The sequence below is a fragment of the Bombina bombina genome, chromosome 5 (genome assembly GCF_027579735.1).
Source record: "Bombina bombina isolate aBomBom1 chromosome 5, aBomBom1.pri, whole genome shotgun sequence".
Taxonomy (NCBI): domain Eukaryota; kingdom Metazoa; phylum Chordata; class Amphibia; order Anura; family Bombinatoridae; genus Bombina; species Bombina bombina.
The window spans coordinates 1,061,616,676-1,061,632,338 of NC_069503.1; the positions used below are offsets into that span (position 1 = coordinate 1,061,616,676).

A 15,663-nucleotide genomic window follows, 5' to 3' on the forward strand; every position below is an offset into this window, starting at 1 on the left:
GTTTGGCAGATATAACGCTGAAATATGACCCTTTAGAGAACTGACCGATAAACCCTTATCCAGTCCATCCTGAAGTAAAGACAAAATCTGGGGAATCCTCACCCGGATAAACGAGACTTTGATTCACACCAGTAAAGATATTTATGCAATATCTTATGATAAATCTTGCGAGTAACCGGCTTTTGAGCCTGGATCATAGTTTTAATGACAGCATCAGAAAAAACACGTTTGGACATAACTAAGCGTTCGATCTCCAAGCAGTTAGCTTCAGAGAATCTAGGTTTGGATGGAGGAAAGGACCCTTAAGTAGAAGGTCTTTCCTCAGAGGTAACCTCCAAGGAGGTAGAGATGACATCCTCACCAGATCTGCAAACCAGATCCTGCAAAGTTATGCAGGAGCTATTAGTATCACTGATGCTCTCTCCTGTTTGATACGAGCGATGACTCATGGAAGGAGAAGAAACGGATAAGCCAGAGAAAACCTCCAAGGAACCGCTAGAGTATCTATTAGAACGGCCTGAGGATCTCTTGAATCATACTTTGGAAACTTGGCATTTTGGCAGGACACCATCAGATCCAACTCATGAACCCCCCACTTGAGGGTTATCTGAGAGAACACCTCCGGATGGACAGACCACTCCACGGGATGATAAGTCAGTCTGCTCAGAAAAGCTGCTTCCCAATTGTCCACTGCTGGAATGTGGATAGCAGATAGACAATCGTGGGCTTCCACCCACTGCAGAATTCAAGTCACCTCCTTCATGGCTAAGGAACGCCGAGTCCCTCCCTGGTGGTTGATGTAAACCACTGAGGTGATGTCCGATTGAAATCTTATAAACCAAACCAACGCCAGTTGAGGCCACGCTAATAGGGCATAGAAGATAGCTCTCAACTCCAAGATGTTTATGGGAAGAGAGAACTCCTCCCGAGACAACAGGCCCTGAGCCTTTAGAGGGCCCAAAACAGCACCCCAGCCTGACAGGCTGGCGTCCGTAGTCACAATTTCCAAGGAAGGTCTCCAAAAGCAAGTCCAGAGACAGATGTTCCTGTGACACCCACCACAAGAGAAAGTCTCTTGTCAGAGGGTCCAGATTTATCCTTTGAGTAAACCTGAATAACCTCCGTTCCATTGATGGAGCATACAAAGTTGCAGTGGTCACAGATGAAACTAAGCAAAAAGGAACGGATGTCCATGGATGCCACCATCAGTCCAATCACCTCCATGCATTGGGCCACAGATGGGTGAAAGGCAGATTGTAGAGAAAGGAAAGAAGCAAGAATCTTGTCTTTTCTGACCTCCATCAGAAAAATCTTCAGAGACAGGGAATCTATTATAGTCCCTAGGAAACACTTTGGTAGATGGAACAAGAACTTTTTTCCAAATTCACCTTCCAACCATCGGAATGTAGAAAAGACAACAGTATCTCTGAATGAGATTGGGCTAGTTGAAAAGATGACACCTGAACCAAGATGTCGTCTAGATAATGCCCTACAGCAATACCCTGGGATCTGATCACAGCCAATAGCGCCCCCAGAATCTGAGAATATTCCGAGAGCCGTGGCCAGACCAAATGGAAGTGCAACAAATTGGAAGGGCTTTTCTAGAAAGGCAAACCTCAGATACTGATGTTGTTCCCTGTGTATGGGAACGTGAAGGTATTCGTCCTTCAGGTCTATGGTTGTCAAACTGACCTTCCAGTACTAAAGGGAGAATGGAACGAATAGTTTCCATCTTGGGAGGACGGAACCCTGAGAAATTTGTTAAGACACTTGAGATCTAAACTGGGCCTGAAAAGTTCCCTACTTTTTGGGAACCACAAAAAGTTTTGAGTAGAATCCTAAACCCTGTTCTGCTAGAGGGACAGGAACAATAAGTCCCAGAGAATATAGGTCTTTTGCACAATTTATGAAGGCTTCCTTCTTTATTTGGTTTGAGGAAAGTCTGGATAGGAGAAATCTGTCCCTTGGAGGGCAAGACTTGACTCCCATTCTGTAACCCTGAGATACTATGTCCACCGCCCAAAGGTCTGGGAAATCGTGTATCCAGGCTTGACGAAAAAGAAATCCTGCCCCCCCACACCCAATTCACACAGGAAATGGGGTCGGAACCTTCATGCCGATTTAGAGATTTAGAGTCGGCAGAAGGCTTTTTGTTTTCCCTTATTCCAGGGTTGGTTGGATTTCCAAGAAGATCCGAGTTGATCTGGTTTAGATGAGGAAGGGGAGGACATTTGTCGCTTAAAGTTACGAAAGGAACAAAAATTAGAAGTCTGACCTCTAGGTCTGTTCTTGTCCTGAGGTAGGAAAGATCCCTTTTGACCTGTAATCTCAGAAATGATCTCTGCCAGACCAGGTCCAAACAGAGTCTTTCCCTTGTAAGGCAAAGCCAAAATCTTGGCCTTAGAAGAGACATCGGCCGACCATAGTTTTAACCATAGGGCCCTGCTAGCCAGAACCGTGAAGCTAGACATCTTAGATCCCAGACTAATTATCTGAATATTGGCATCACAGATAAAAGTATTGGCCAATTTAAGAGCTTTGATCTCATCTTGGATCTCCTCAAATGTAGTTTCCTCTTGAATAAGATCAGATAAACGCATCACACCAATAAGATACAGCTCCTGCAACCATAGCAATACTTGCTGCTGGTTGCCACTGTAACCCTTGATGGACATACATTTTTTATTTTTATTTTTTTTAAAGTAAGACTCTAGATTCTTGTCCATTGGGTCCTTAAATGAGCAACTATCCTCTAAAGGAATGGTAGTTCTCTTAGCAAGAGTAGAAATAGCTCCTACTTTTGGAACAGTGCGCCATGAGTAACAAATAGAGTCAGCCACAGTAAACTTCTTCTTAAAAACAGGGGAAGGGGAAAAAAAAAAAAAAAAAGGAACCCCTGGTTTTTCCCATTGCTGAGAAACAATTTCAGACAGACATTTTCCTTGGTACAGGAAAAACCTCCTCAGAAGATGCGGAATCATAGACTCTATCCAATTTTATAGACTTTGTGGGGTTGACAACAACCGCCGGTTCAGAGTCGTCCAAAGTAGCTAGAACATCCTTCAAAAGTAATCGGAGGTGCTCAAGCTTAAATCTAAAATTAACTTCAGATTCTTAAGATTTTTTTGCTAAAGAGTCAGAGTCTGAGATCTCACCTTCAGAGGCTACTGAAGTATTCTCATCATCAGACAAATGAGTAAGAGTGGCTAATGCAGTCCTAGAATCAGAAACCTTAGCATCAGGCAAGAAGTTTAGATTTTCTCTTACGCTTACCAAATGAAGGGAAAGCTGACAAAGCCACTGTTACTGCAGAAGCAATCTGAGCGGCAAAATCCCCAGGTAAATAAACACCCCCAGGTGGCTATGAGGACACAGAAGGCACAGTATGTAAGCTTGGGACATCTGAGGCATGTCACGCACAGCAGAATCCTGAGAGACACTTGGCTCAGAAGGGACAATATTTTCTTTGCATTTTAAAGTTTTTCTAAACAAGAGGAATAAAACTGCATAGGTAGGGCAATCTGGTTGTCTAAACAAAGCAAACATCTATCCATAGAGATAGATTGATCCTGATCGGTATCCATAGCTTAGAATAACAGGTCCCACAAACAATGTAAAATATAGAAAATTTTAATGAAAAAAAAAAAAAAAAAAAAATTTTATCTTATCTATCTTTCAGATAGTACTAAATATTAAAGAATATTAAACACTAAAATCGATTTAAATTTAACTTGAAAAACTACCTCAGATGCCCGAGGCTCCTACCGGCCAGACAAAAATGTCCCACTAGTAAGAGTACTCTCTAGACGGGATATCCTCCTCTGGAAACCGGATAGATGATATACATAAGCCGATTCAAAAGAATTTCAAGCAGAGTCAAAGACGGCTGCACTAAACTCAATAACCACTCTGCAAAAGCGCAGTCGACACGTGATTGGGATAATCAGAACAAAAAACTGTCACATATTACTAAACTCTAAAATGAGCGCAAAAGCTGCAGTTTAAAAAATGGCTAAAGTAAAAACGATATCCCTGTCAGAATGGGTATCTGTCACACCTGGATGCTGCGGTATTTAATTTGTAAGCCTCTGAACCTGGAAACTTATTAAATGTTAGGGAACCAATAAAGAATTTTAGAGTTAACCCCTTAACTCCCCTGGCCAAGTGAACTCCTCATATAAAGTGTCTCATACTAATAATATACCAAAGTGCCATGTCCTTAATAATCCTTATTAATTGAGGAATTATATAAAGTCCCAAGGAAGGATCTGAAAAAGAAGATTAACCTCCTAAGTGCTGCTATCCTTCTGTACCTAGAAGGCAAAAGCACTTACCTTAGATCCAATTGCATGATAGCTGCTGATCCTCGGGTGTGGCAGGCGCTTCACTTCCTGTCAAAGACCTGTAGGAAAAGAAAGAACAGAGTAACTAACTCTGGCTTTCTGCAAAGGGGTAGCAAAGTGTTAAAAGTAAAGACTTCCTCGTCGCCTTTTAACTGCTAAAAGCCACCACTATACTTACTCAAGAGATTGACATGACCCAGCTAGACCCCAATTCTTGCTTGTAGGGAAAAAAGTACCCATAAAAAGGATTAAAATCTTCAGACACCAACTTTGCACAACTTCCCATTGACAGAGGCAAAGAGAATGACTGGGGGTTATGGGTATGGCAGTTACACTTAAAAAAAAAAAACTTTGCTGGGGTGCTCTTTGCCTCCTCCTGCTGGCCAGGAGTTGAATACCCCACTAGTAATTGGAATGACGTTGTGGACTCTCCATGTCATAGGAAAGAAATAACTTCCTCCAGTTTATCTTACAACTATAAGGTGCAAATGACAACAAAAGTCGCAAGGGAACAATAAAATATACATATTCAAAAAGACTTACCTCCTCAGTATCATTAAAAACGCTTGGGTCATCAAGCTCTCTCAGACGACGACGGCGCATTTTCTTCATGTGATCCATTTTTTGCAGAACAGCTTCAGCAGTACTTAAAAATACAATTGTAAATAGTTTTAAAAACAAAAAAATATCTATTCTACTTTACAAAAATCCAATAAAAAAAAATATTGAAGAAAATGCAATTCTTTATGTTAAGGGTTTATTTGTTTTACTTCTATAGATTAGGAGGAGAAGCAACAGTCAGCAAGTAAATTCTATCGCAGCAAATGATTGTACTGTTAATAGGAGCATTAGAACAAACCATTTACAGAAGAATCGTAAAAGATGTAACCTCAACCATCTTGCAATGGTTTGTATGGAAGGCACAATTGCAACTTTAATTTCAGTAAACATATTACCTTTTTTCCCCAGAAAAAGGTTTTCAGTATATTCAGACTAATCAAAAAAACAAGTAATTAAAGAGATGGTAAATCCTAGCGTTTGTGAAATGCTAGGATTTCCCCCATGGCTATTGGCTAAGAGGTGAAAACGTCACCTCTCAGAAAAATAGCGTTCTGCCGGAGGGTTGCCTTAGCAGCTCAGTGCGGCGATACTTTCAGCATGAAGTATTTTATGCTTTATGACTGAAAGTCCCCTTTATTTGTTCCAATGGTAAATCCTAGCATTACCATCACTTTAAGGAACATTACAGTTATAGGAGGGCAATTAAAGGGACAAACTCAAAATATAATCTCCTAACATTGCAAAATATCTATTCATATTTTTACTTCTGCTGGAAAAGGGGGTTTATTTCACTACACCAAGGATGTAGCTCAAATTGTTACTCATAATATAGCCCCCCAGATTTCTCTTCATTTATGTAGCCTCTTAAAAATGGATAGTAAAATCAAAATTAAACTTATGATTCAATTAAAGCATGTCATTAACCCTAGGTAGGCCCAAGAGCAGCAATGAGCTGCTGGGAGGTAGCTGACGACTGGTAGTTGCATATTTGCCTTGTCATTTGTTCACCAGATGTATTCAGCTAGCTTCCAGTAGTGCATTGCTGCTTCTGGGCCTACTCTTCAAAATGACACCAAGAGAAAGAGACAAATTTTATAATCAAATTGAAAATGTGTTTAAAATGGTATGTTCTATCTAAAATCATAAGAATCATTTTGACTTTACGGTCCCTTTAAAGTAAATTGTCAGTGTTGCTGCTTATGAAAAGAAAAATATGTAGTATGTGCTTTCACAATAAAGTAAAGGTAATAGGCTATGGATTGTGAGCTTACAAGAATGTTAATGTGAAACGTATGCATGTGGTTAGTCTAAAAAAAAACAACCTAAAATGTTTAGATAAATAATTATCAAAACAACAGATAGACATACAATTTCAGGAACCTGTCCTAAGGTGCTATATGACTTACTACTTATAATTGTGAAAGACCACATTTCTTATACGCTGACCTCCAATAATGCTATTTTCAATGCAATATGACAGCTTAGTGTTGATCAGCTTGCATGAAAACGTATACAATGTGCAAAAGCCACAATAAACAAATGGAACACACCTGGAATTCATAGTAAAGGTTCTGGCATAGCCGATGTCTCCCCTTGAAACAATATTCTTTGTTCATGAATCAGAGCATGTGATTTTAAACAACTTTCTAATTTAATTATATCAAATTTTCTTTGTTCTCTTGGTATAATTTTGTTGAAAAGCAGGCCCATATCTTGAGCACTATATGGAAGGACTATTTCCTGCCATGTAGTGCTCCAGATACCAAGCTAGGTACCTCAAAAAAAAAAAAAGAATATCATAGGAGAGAAGCAAATTTAATAGCAGTATATAAGGAACTTTTTTTTTTTTTTTTAATTTGTATGCTCTGTCTGAATCACAAGTTTCTTTTGTGTTTCATGTACCTTTAAAAACGTATAAGCTCATGTACTACAAAAGGAAAGGCAAGTACAAATAAAACATCATGGTCACAGTCTCTGTATACCGCCTTGGTTCAATAGGATGTATAAAAACTGCAGCAGGCAGTGTCAAAGAGCTGCAGTTCATGCAGGGCAAAATGGCCGGAGACACCCATGCATGTGCACCATATGGGGGTTCCTATGTAACTGTGTGCAAACACACTAGAAGCTGACAGTAACAGATAGCTCACAGAAGTCTCTAAAGTTGTGTGTGTGCTATTTCGAAAACACAAGGATTGACATATACCTACCATAAGAGCAACACTCCCATGACTGCTGTTGATCAACATTAGCTAACTATTTTGACAACTTGTCAGACGATGCAGTTTATAATACCAGGACAGGCTCATTAAGGCAGCTGGATAAGACTGCAATGTGAGGAACTCTTTCCTATGCCTTGTCTGTGCAACACATCCTGTGTGGAAATTATAAAAAACTCTGGTATCCAAGAAGATGTGCAAATTAATATATACGAGTAAAAACAGAAGACCACTTGAAATTAGAAAAAAAAATGGATTACCAAAGTATTGAGCTCAGACAGCTCTTATGGAAAGCTGGCTTAAATGGCAACAAAGTGGTTGATTGTAAGGAGGCAAAAATGAAAGAAAGTTAACCACTATACAAGAGTGTAACGCTCAGTAAATACCCAATGCTTCTGGTCCCCGTCCAACACACACAGGAAAATAGCAAGGGACAGCTATGTGCCTGACATGACCCTTACAATATGCACACATGGGACAGGCAGAGGCCAACAAAATACAATGTATATCAGAGTACAGAACTAATAGATCATGCAACAGAGCTATAATATGTCCAACAGATATGAAGATCAAGTGTGCAGATGGCAGAAAATCAATGCAACATAATGCTAGTATACTATTATACAAACTTGTGAAAATTGTCAAACTGTAAAGATATGTTCACATAGTTGCTTAAATAGTCATAAAAACCAATTAAAAATTTTTTTTATAAAAATTAAAACAATGTGGGATTTCTTATGGACATTTACGAATAATAATAATAATAATAATAATAATAATAATAATAAATACTTTGTTATCAGCTTGTCAAACAGCACAGATTGGTTTGTGGTGCTGTAGCGACTTCTTCTAATTCGACCACTTCGCCGAACCTCAACATCTCCATTCTCTTCATGGGCAGCAGACTTCTCAGCACTTCTGGTTCTTCTTATAGGTTGACTACTCGAATCAATTTGCTCATCTAAAATTACATATAAAAACCTTTATGTATGGGATTTATTTTTTGAAAATCAAAGCCAAAGTCATATTCCTTAAAGGGACATGGAAATCCAGATGTTTAATTTCACAATTCAGAAAGAACATACAATTTTAAACAACTTTTCAATTTACTTCTGTTATCCAATTTTCTTTATTCTCATGGTATCTTACTGAAAAGCATACATAGATAGGCTCAAGAACAAAGCACTACTTGGAGCTAGCTGCTGATTGGAGGCTGCACATATATGCCTTTTGTGATTACCTCAATGTGCTCATCTAGCTCCAAGTAATGTATTGCTACTCCAACAAAAGGATAAGAGAATGAAGCAAATTTGATAAGAGGTAAATAGTTAAGTGGTTAAGTCATGAGGTTTTTGAATGAAAAGAAAAATTTTGGTGTCATGTGTCCCGTTAAAAAGATACAAAGAAAAATAAATTAAACATATCTAACCTTCATTGCAATCTCCATTTGCAGCTGCATCTGTCTGTAGTTTGGCCAGCCCTCTGTAAAAATAATTAAAAAAAAATACAAATGATGTGCGAGGCCTTTTAAGTAATTAACTTTATACGTACAGCATATACAAAGATTAGCATTTGAGCCTACCTAGATTTAGCTTTCAAAAAACACCAAAAGAACAAAGCAAATTTGATGATCAAATTAAATAGGTAAGCATACATTTTGTTTTTAAACAACTTTCCAGATAAATTTCTCTATTTCTGGAGATATCCAGTCCTGTAAGACAAAAAGAAGAAGTCGCCCTTTGGTGCAATGACGTATAGAAACGGCAGAAAAAGGTACTCACAAACTAAGATACACATCCAATGCAATAAAACGTGAACTGAGGCTTCAGAGCCGCTCGGCTGACCCACACTCTCCAACTGAGCAGCTGGGCCACGAAGGGGCTCATCTCCAGTGATGTCACAGCTTCCAATCCCAACGGAAGGAACACAGCTAATAGCATGGTAACACCTACGATAGGTCTACGTAATGCGGGTTTCCAATCGAGTATCCAATAACCGCACGGAAGAGCAAGGTTCAGATAAAAAATTGATTTATTAAAATAAGTTAATGTTGCACAGCAATGCGTTTCTCGGCACAAGCTGCCGTTTCATCAGCCTGAGCTTGGGAACCCGCATTACATAGACCTATTGTAGGTGCTACAACGCTATTGGCTGCGTTTCTTCAGTTGGGACCGGAAGCTGTGACATCATTGGAGACGAGCCCCTGCGTGGCACAGCTGCTCTGTTTGAGTCAGCCGAGCGGCTCTGAAATCTTGGCTCGTGTTTTATTGCACTGGATGTGAATCTTCGTTTGAGAGTACCTTTTTCTGCCATTGTTATACACCATTGCACTGTTTTTGAGTTATTGCACAAAAGGGCTTCTTTTTGTCTTATAGGACTTGATATAATTTGATCCATCTTTGTCAAGAGAGCGGCCTGCCTGTTCCATATCGTCTTGCTGTTGCAGGATCATCTGGACTTTTTATTTGCTTTATTGCTCATATGAATATTTGGTAAATTATATATGTGTTGTCAGCTTGTATTTTGTGTTAATTTGTTTTGTGTTAATTTTTATTCTGCCTCATTGGGGTGATTTTTGGTGCACCTCTCACACAATATTTTGTCTTATATTGTGGTTTTTCACCTTTTTCTTTCCGGATATGGAGAGTACACAACATCAATTACTAGTGGGAATATCACTCCCGGTCAGCAGGAGGCGGCAAAGAGCACCACAGCAAAGCTGTTAAGCGTCACTCCCCTACCCATAATCCCCAGTCATTCCACCGAAGGGAAATGGAAAATGGAATAACAAAAAGGTGTAGAGGTGCCTGAGGTTTAGTCAAACATAACTGTCTTAAATTAAGGGTGGGGTCATGAATTCTCCATATCTGGAAAGAAATTTATCAGGTAAGCATACATTTTGCTTTCTTTCCTAAGATATGGAGAGTCCATGACATCAACAATTAATAGTGGGAACAAATACCCAAACTAGAGGACACAGATGACTAGGGAGGGAGAACAAGACAAGCAGACCTAAACAGAAGGCTCCACTGCTTGAAGAACCTCTCCCCCAAAAAAAGCCTCAGCCGAGGCTAAAGTATCAAAATTGTAAAAATTGAGAAGTGTGCAGAGGACACCAAGTTGCAGCCTTGCAAATCTGTTCCACAGAAGCTTCATTTTTGAAAGCCCAAGAAAGAGACAGCTCTAGTGGAATGAGCTGTAATTCTCTCAGGAGGCTGCTGACCAGCAGTCTCATAAGCAAAACAAACTATACTTCTCAACCAGAGGGAAAGAGATGTAGCAGTAGCTTTCTGACCCTTACACTGTCCTGAGAAACAAACAGGTCAGAAGACTGGCGAAAATCCTTAGTCGCCTGTAGGTAGAATTTTAGAGCACACATACAACATCCAAGTTGGTTAGCAGACGTTCTTTATGATAAGGAGGATTGGGGCAGAGAGTAGGAACAATAATTTTTCTGATTAACATTTCTATCAGAAAACACTTTAGGGAGAAATCCCAACTTAGTATGCAGGACCGCCTTATCCGCATGAAAGATAAAAGGTAGAGTGAATCACACTGCAAAGCTGAGAGCTCTGAGACTCTTCGAGCAGAAGAGATAAGAAACAAAAACCTTCCAAGATAACTTAATATCTATGGAATGCATTGGCTCAAACAGAGCCTGCTGCAAAACTTTAAGAACAAGGTTAAGGCTCCAAGGGGGAGCAACAGGTTTAAACATAGACCCGATTCTAACTAGGGCCTGACAAAAAGATTGAACATCTGGCACATCCGGCAGACGCTTGTGCAACAAAATAGATAACGCAGAAATCTGACCGACTATAAATACATATCATCATGCACAATTTTGTAGTGATGGGTACAGAGATGGGGTTAAATAACTCCACGGGAGTGAGCACGATGTAGCTACCAATCAGCAAGCGCTACCCAGGGTACTGAACCTAAAATGGGCTGGCTCCTAAGCTTAGATTCCTACTTTTTCAAATAAAGATAGCAAGAGAACAAGGAAAATAGGAGTAAATTAGAAAGTTGGTTAAAATCGCATGCTCTAACTGAATCACGAAAGAAAAAAAAATGGGTTTAGTATTCTTTCAATTTTGTCTAGACTGTCCCTTTAATTGATAGTGTTAAAAGTTAGACTCAAAGCAAAGCGTACCTCGCAAACTTTAGTGTGTAGATTTAAACTTCCTAAAAAAAAAAAAAGGCATTAAAACTTAATAAAAAAAAATAAAAAAAATTACCTGGTAAAACGTTTCCCTTCAGTATTAGTCACATTAAGCTCATTAGTTTTGTCCATGCTTGAATCTGAATAATTACAGATGTTTTGTGGCTTTCTCTTCCCTAAAGAGCGTAAAATACGTCCACTGTCACTATCTTCCTTAGCTGAAAAAGGACCCTATAAGAGAGAGGAAAAAAACGCATTACTTTCTTTTAAGTCAGAGGGGGGGGGGGGGACCTGTTTGCTAGGATACTTTTAAAGTGAAATGCTCAGATGCAATTTTGCAGAAAAGCATCCTGGGAGCCCATATATTAGTCTGTGTAGTGCTTTTGCCTTGAACTCAAATACCTACAGCACACAGGTTTTCAAGTGGATGTCAGACTACACACATATACTACACAAACACATCATGTATGCGCACATATACATAAGATATGGCTGTATTGTGAAATCCTACAGTAATTATTGCGAAAGGAAGATATGCTAGTTTATTTTTTGTTTTGGGACAGCCTTGAAGTATATGAAAATGTTACATCTTCTTAAAGGGAAGGTCAACTCCAGACTTTACTATTTAAAAAGATATTGTTATATTAATGAACTTTATAACTCTGATTACCTTGTATTTGTATCTAAGCCTCTGCAGACTGCCCCCTTATTTCAGTTCTTTTGACAGACTTGCATTTTAGCCAATCAGTGCAAACTTCTAAATAACTCCACAGGAGTGAGTGCAATCTATATGGCCCACCTGAACTAGCACTGTCTAACTGTGGAAACACTCAAAATGGGCAGCCTTTAAAGGGACATGACACCCACACTTTTTCTTTCATGATTTAGAAAGAAAATGCAATTTTAAACATCTTTCTAATTTACTTATATTCTCTAATTTGTTTTATTCTCTTGATATTCTTTGCTGAAAAGCATATCTAGATATGCTCAGGAGCTGCTGATTGGTTGCTGCACATAGAAGCCTTGTGTGATTGGCTCACCATGTGCATTGCTTTTTCTTCAACCAAGGATATCTAAAACATTTAGCAAAATAAATAATAGAAGTAAATTGTAATGTTGTTTAAATTTCTATTCTCTATCTGAATCATGAAAGAAAGATTTTGGGTTTAGTGGCCCTTTAAGGGCTTACACATTAGCATGAGGCTACCTAGCTTTAGCTTTCAACAATGAATACCAAGAGAACAAGGCAAATTTAATTATAAAAGTAAACTGAAAATGCTCTCTGAATCATTAAAGGGACACTGTACCTAAATTTTCTCTTTTGTAATTCAGAAAGAGCATGCAATTTTAAGCAACTTTCTAATTTACTCCTATTAGCAATTTTTCTTCGTTCTCTTGCTATCATTATTTGAAAAAAGAAGGCATCTAAGCTTTTTTTGGTTTCAGTACTCTGGACAGAACTTTTTTATTGGTGGATGAATTTATCCACCAATCAGCAAGGACAACCCAGGTTGTTCACCAAAAATGGGCCGGCATCTAAACTTACATTCTTGCATTTCAAATAAAGATACCAAGAGACTGAAGAAAATTTGATAATAGGAGTAAATTAGAAAGTTGCTTAAAATTTCATGCTCAATCTGAATCACGAAAGAAAACTTTTGGGTACAGTGTCCCTTTAAAGTTTATTTTTGACAAGACTGTCCTTTTAAATTTCTCTTTTTTGTTACATACCTCAACACTATCTAAAAATGAAAATATTGTAAATTGAAGAAAATATATGGACGGTAAAAATAAAACACACACCACACATTGTGTATGCCAAGTCCCAACTCATCAAAACTCTCAGGTCTGCCAAAATTATCTAAAGAGTCTTGTCAGTACAGCTAAATCCCTTAAATAATTTTAGAAAGGCAAATGCAGGGTCCTGGATGTGAGAGTGGCATGTACACTACAATATAAGGTCTAAAAGAAAACATTTTGCATGATCTCTACCAATACTGGAGAGTTGATTTATAATAAAATAAAATAAAAAAAATCAGGTTCCATTCCTCTCACTATTGAGAATGTATTTTGTCTTAGAATAATGTGTACAATGAAATTGAGTGTCTCTAATTCCTTGTGACCCCTCGGAATATTTTGACAGCACGTCCGAAATCATATACAAACTGCAATACACATTTCCCGGAGGGGCAAATTATCAACACATTGTGTGACATAACAAATGTTAACATGTTTAATACATAATTACATAAATCGTGTGTAATTAAAATAAAAAAGTAACATTTAATAAACCCACAGCCTTAACACACACAGGAAACATTTGTTTATTCAGTCACGTGGAAGAGGTGTGGCCTGTGGAATTAATAGTCCTTATAAAATAAAAGCTAACAGGGAGAAGATTACAAATAAACCAGTAAGGTAACTATTGTGAGACGATTGCAGCACTGACTGCCATAACATGGTGTCTTAGTTTGTAGGTGGCAAATAACGTGCTTCGCAGCTGGATGAGTTAATTCTCTTTATTAGCGACCATCTTAACTTTTGTTTAGGTTTTAAATTACTGTGACTGATTGCACAAGGTTCAGTCAAATCAATACCTCGCAGATGACCGTTTCTCTGAATGTTTTATTAAAAGCGAAACATCGACGTATTTAGACAGCTGAATCCCATACATGACATGATCAAAACTGTTATAAGAATTGCTTCAGGTACTCACATCGCAGGGTGACTTTTTGCCGTTTGACAACGGGTATTTCCGAGTTCTGCCAAGCTTTTTCTCAGGACTTTCGAGTGACAGAAATTCTGAACTGGTGTCTAGCAACGACTCGTTTTCTCTATAATAGGGAGAAGAAGCGGCCCCGGTTGCACTCCTCAGCAGCACCATGACTGCAGTAGTTTACCGTATATTTACTATATTCACTAAACTTCTACACACACAACTAGAATTCCGAATTGTGGCGCCACACGGGCATTCGTGTCACACCCCCATGTGTATCCCTCCGCTCCTACAACTTTCAAAGCAGACTAAAAATCAATGTATGCGACCAGAAAGGTTTGAAAATATATAAAACATATCAATGTTATTATTTTGTTTTATTTAAACAAAACGATATCGCGTGTGCTCACTCATTACAATACATTCGAGGAACTATATAATATTTTGCGGATGTATATTAAATTATCAAAGCGTGTCATGTAGCACGTCATGTATTCGGGTTTGGCGCGGGAATATGGGGAGTTGTTTCATTGGCTGTCTTGCCACAGTCCTCCTAGTGGCAGTGACACACACATATTTTTTGTCAGGTTTTAAAGCAATAACATGTTTTTAAAGTTACATTTGATATAATCCTATGCAGTGTTAAAATATAGCAATTATAAAGAGAAAAGGGTAAAGGTAAAAGAGAACTGCTAAAAAGAATATACCTGTACGGCACTGCAGAATCCGTGCTCTACAAATAAATGTTTCTTAATTAGTAAAATTGTTTCTGCTTACACAGAACGATTTTGCAACATTTAACTACATAGTAAAGGACTAAGAGTAAGAATGTATATACTTTTGCAATAAAAACATTGTAACACAAAGAGTTATTTAATAATAAATAATACAGTATAAAACCATTCTTGAATCATTTCATTCTAAAACAACTGAGCAATAGATTAGAACAGTTACTGTTTTGAGTTGTTTTATGAAATATCCCCAAATACATAAAACAACCACACAATTTGATAAATAATATAAAAAAAACATGCATCTGTATTTTTATTTCTTAAAAGTAGTGAGGTATCTGAATGAGCAAAAAAGCTGGTATATTTATTAGAAACTGTATGATGATGATAATACTGCTAATTCAAAAACGGTCTCCAAAAATAACAGGGTCACGGAGAATGTCTAGCCTAACAGGCCCATTTATCAAAGGGCTTGCGGACCTGATCCGACACTGCGGATCAGGTCCGCAAGACCTCGCTAAATGCGGAGAGCAATACGCTCTCCGCATTTAACATTGCACCAGCAGCTCTTGTGAGCTGCTGGTGCAACGCCGCCCCCTGCTGACTCGCGGCCAATCGGCCGCCAGCAGGGAGCTGTCAATCAACCCGATCGTATTCGATCGGGTTGATGTCTGGCGATTCCTGTCCGCCTGTTCAGAGCAGGCGGACAGGGTTATGGAGCAGCGGTCGTTAGACCGCTGCTTCATAAGTTGTGTTTCTGGCGAGTCTGAAGACTCGCCAGAAACACGGCCCTTCAAGCTCCATACGGAGCTTGATAAGTGGGCCTGTAAGTGTAGTGTTCAAGCATATAGAAGAATTTAAAGGGACAGTAAAGTCAAAATTAAACTTCCATGTTCTTTCTTTAGATCATGCTCCTAATGATGCATTAGGGGAG

At 38.6% G+C, this 15,663-nt stretch overlaps 1 protein-coding gene across 1 annotated transcript in view; it reads right to left on the reverse strand.

Moving 5' to 3' along the window:
- Window positions 1-14,253, reverse strand: part of LOC128661716 (ATPase family AAA domain-containing protein 2) — an 83,244-nt gene extending 68,991 nt beyond the window's left edge. Inside the window, exons 1-5 of the mRNA XM_053715939.1 lie at window positions 13,999-14,253; window positions 11,359-11,513; window positions 8,550-8,602; window positions 7,913-8,081; window positions 4,887-4,989 (exon numbers count right to left, since the gene is read on the reverse strand). Coding sequence (XP_053571914.1) covers window positions 4,887-4,989; window positions 7,913-8,081; window positions 8,550-8,602; window positions 11,359-11,513; window positions 13,999-14,166 — 648 coding nt within the window. The 5' untranslated portion in view covers window positions 14,167-14,253. The remainder of the gene's footprint in view (window positions 1-4,886; window positions 4,990-7,912; window positions 8,082-8,549; window positions 8,603-11,358; window positions 11,514-13,998) is intronic.
- Window positions 14,254-15,663: the final 1,410 nt, after the last annotated feature.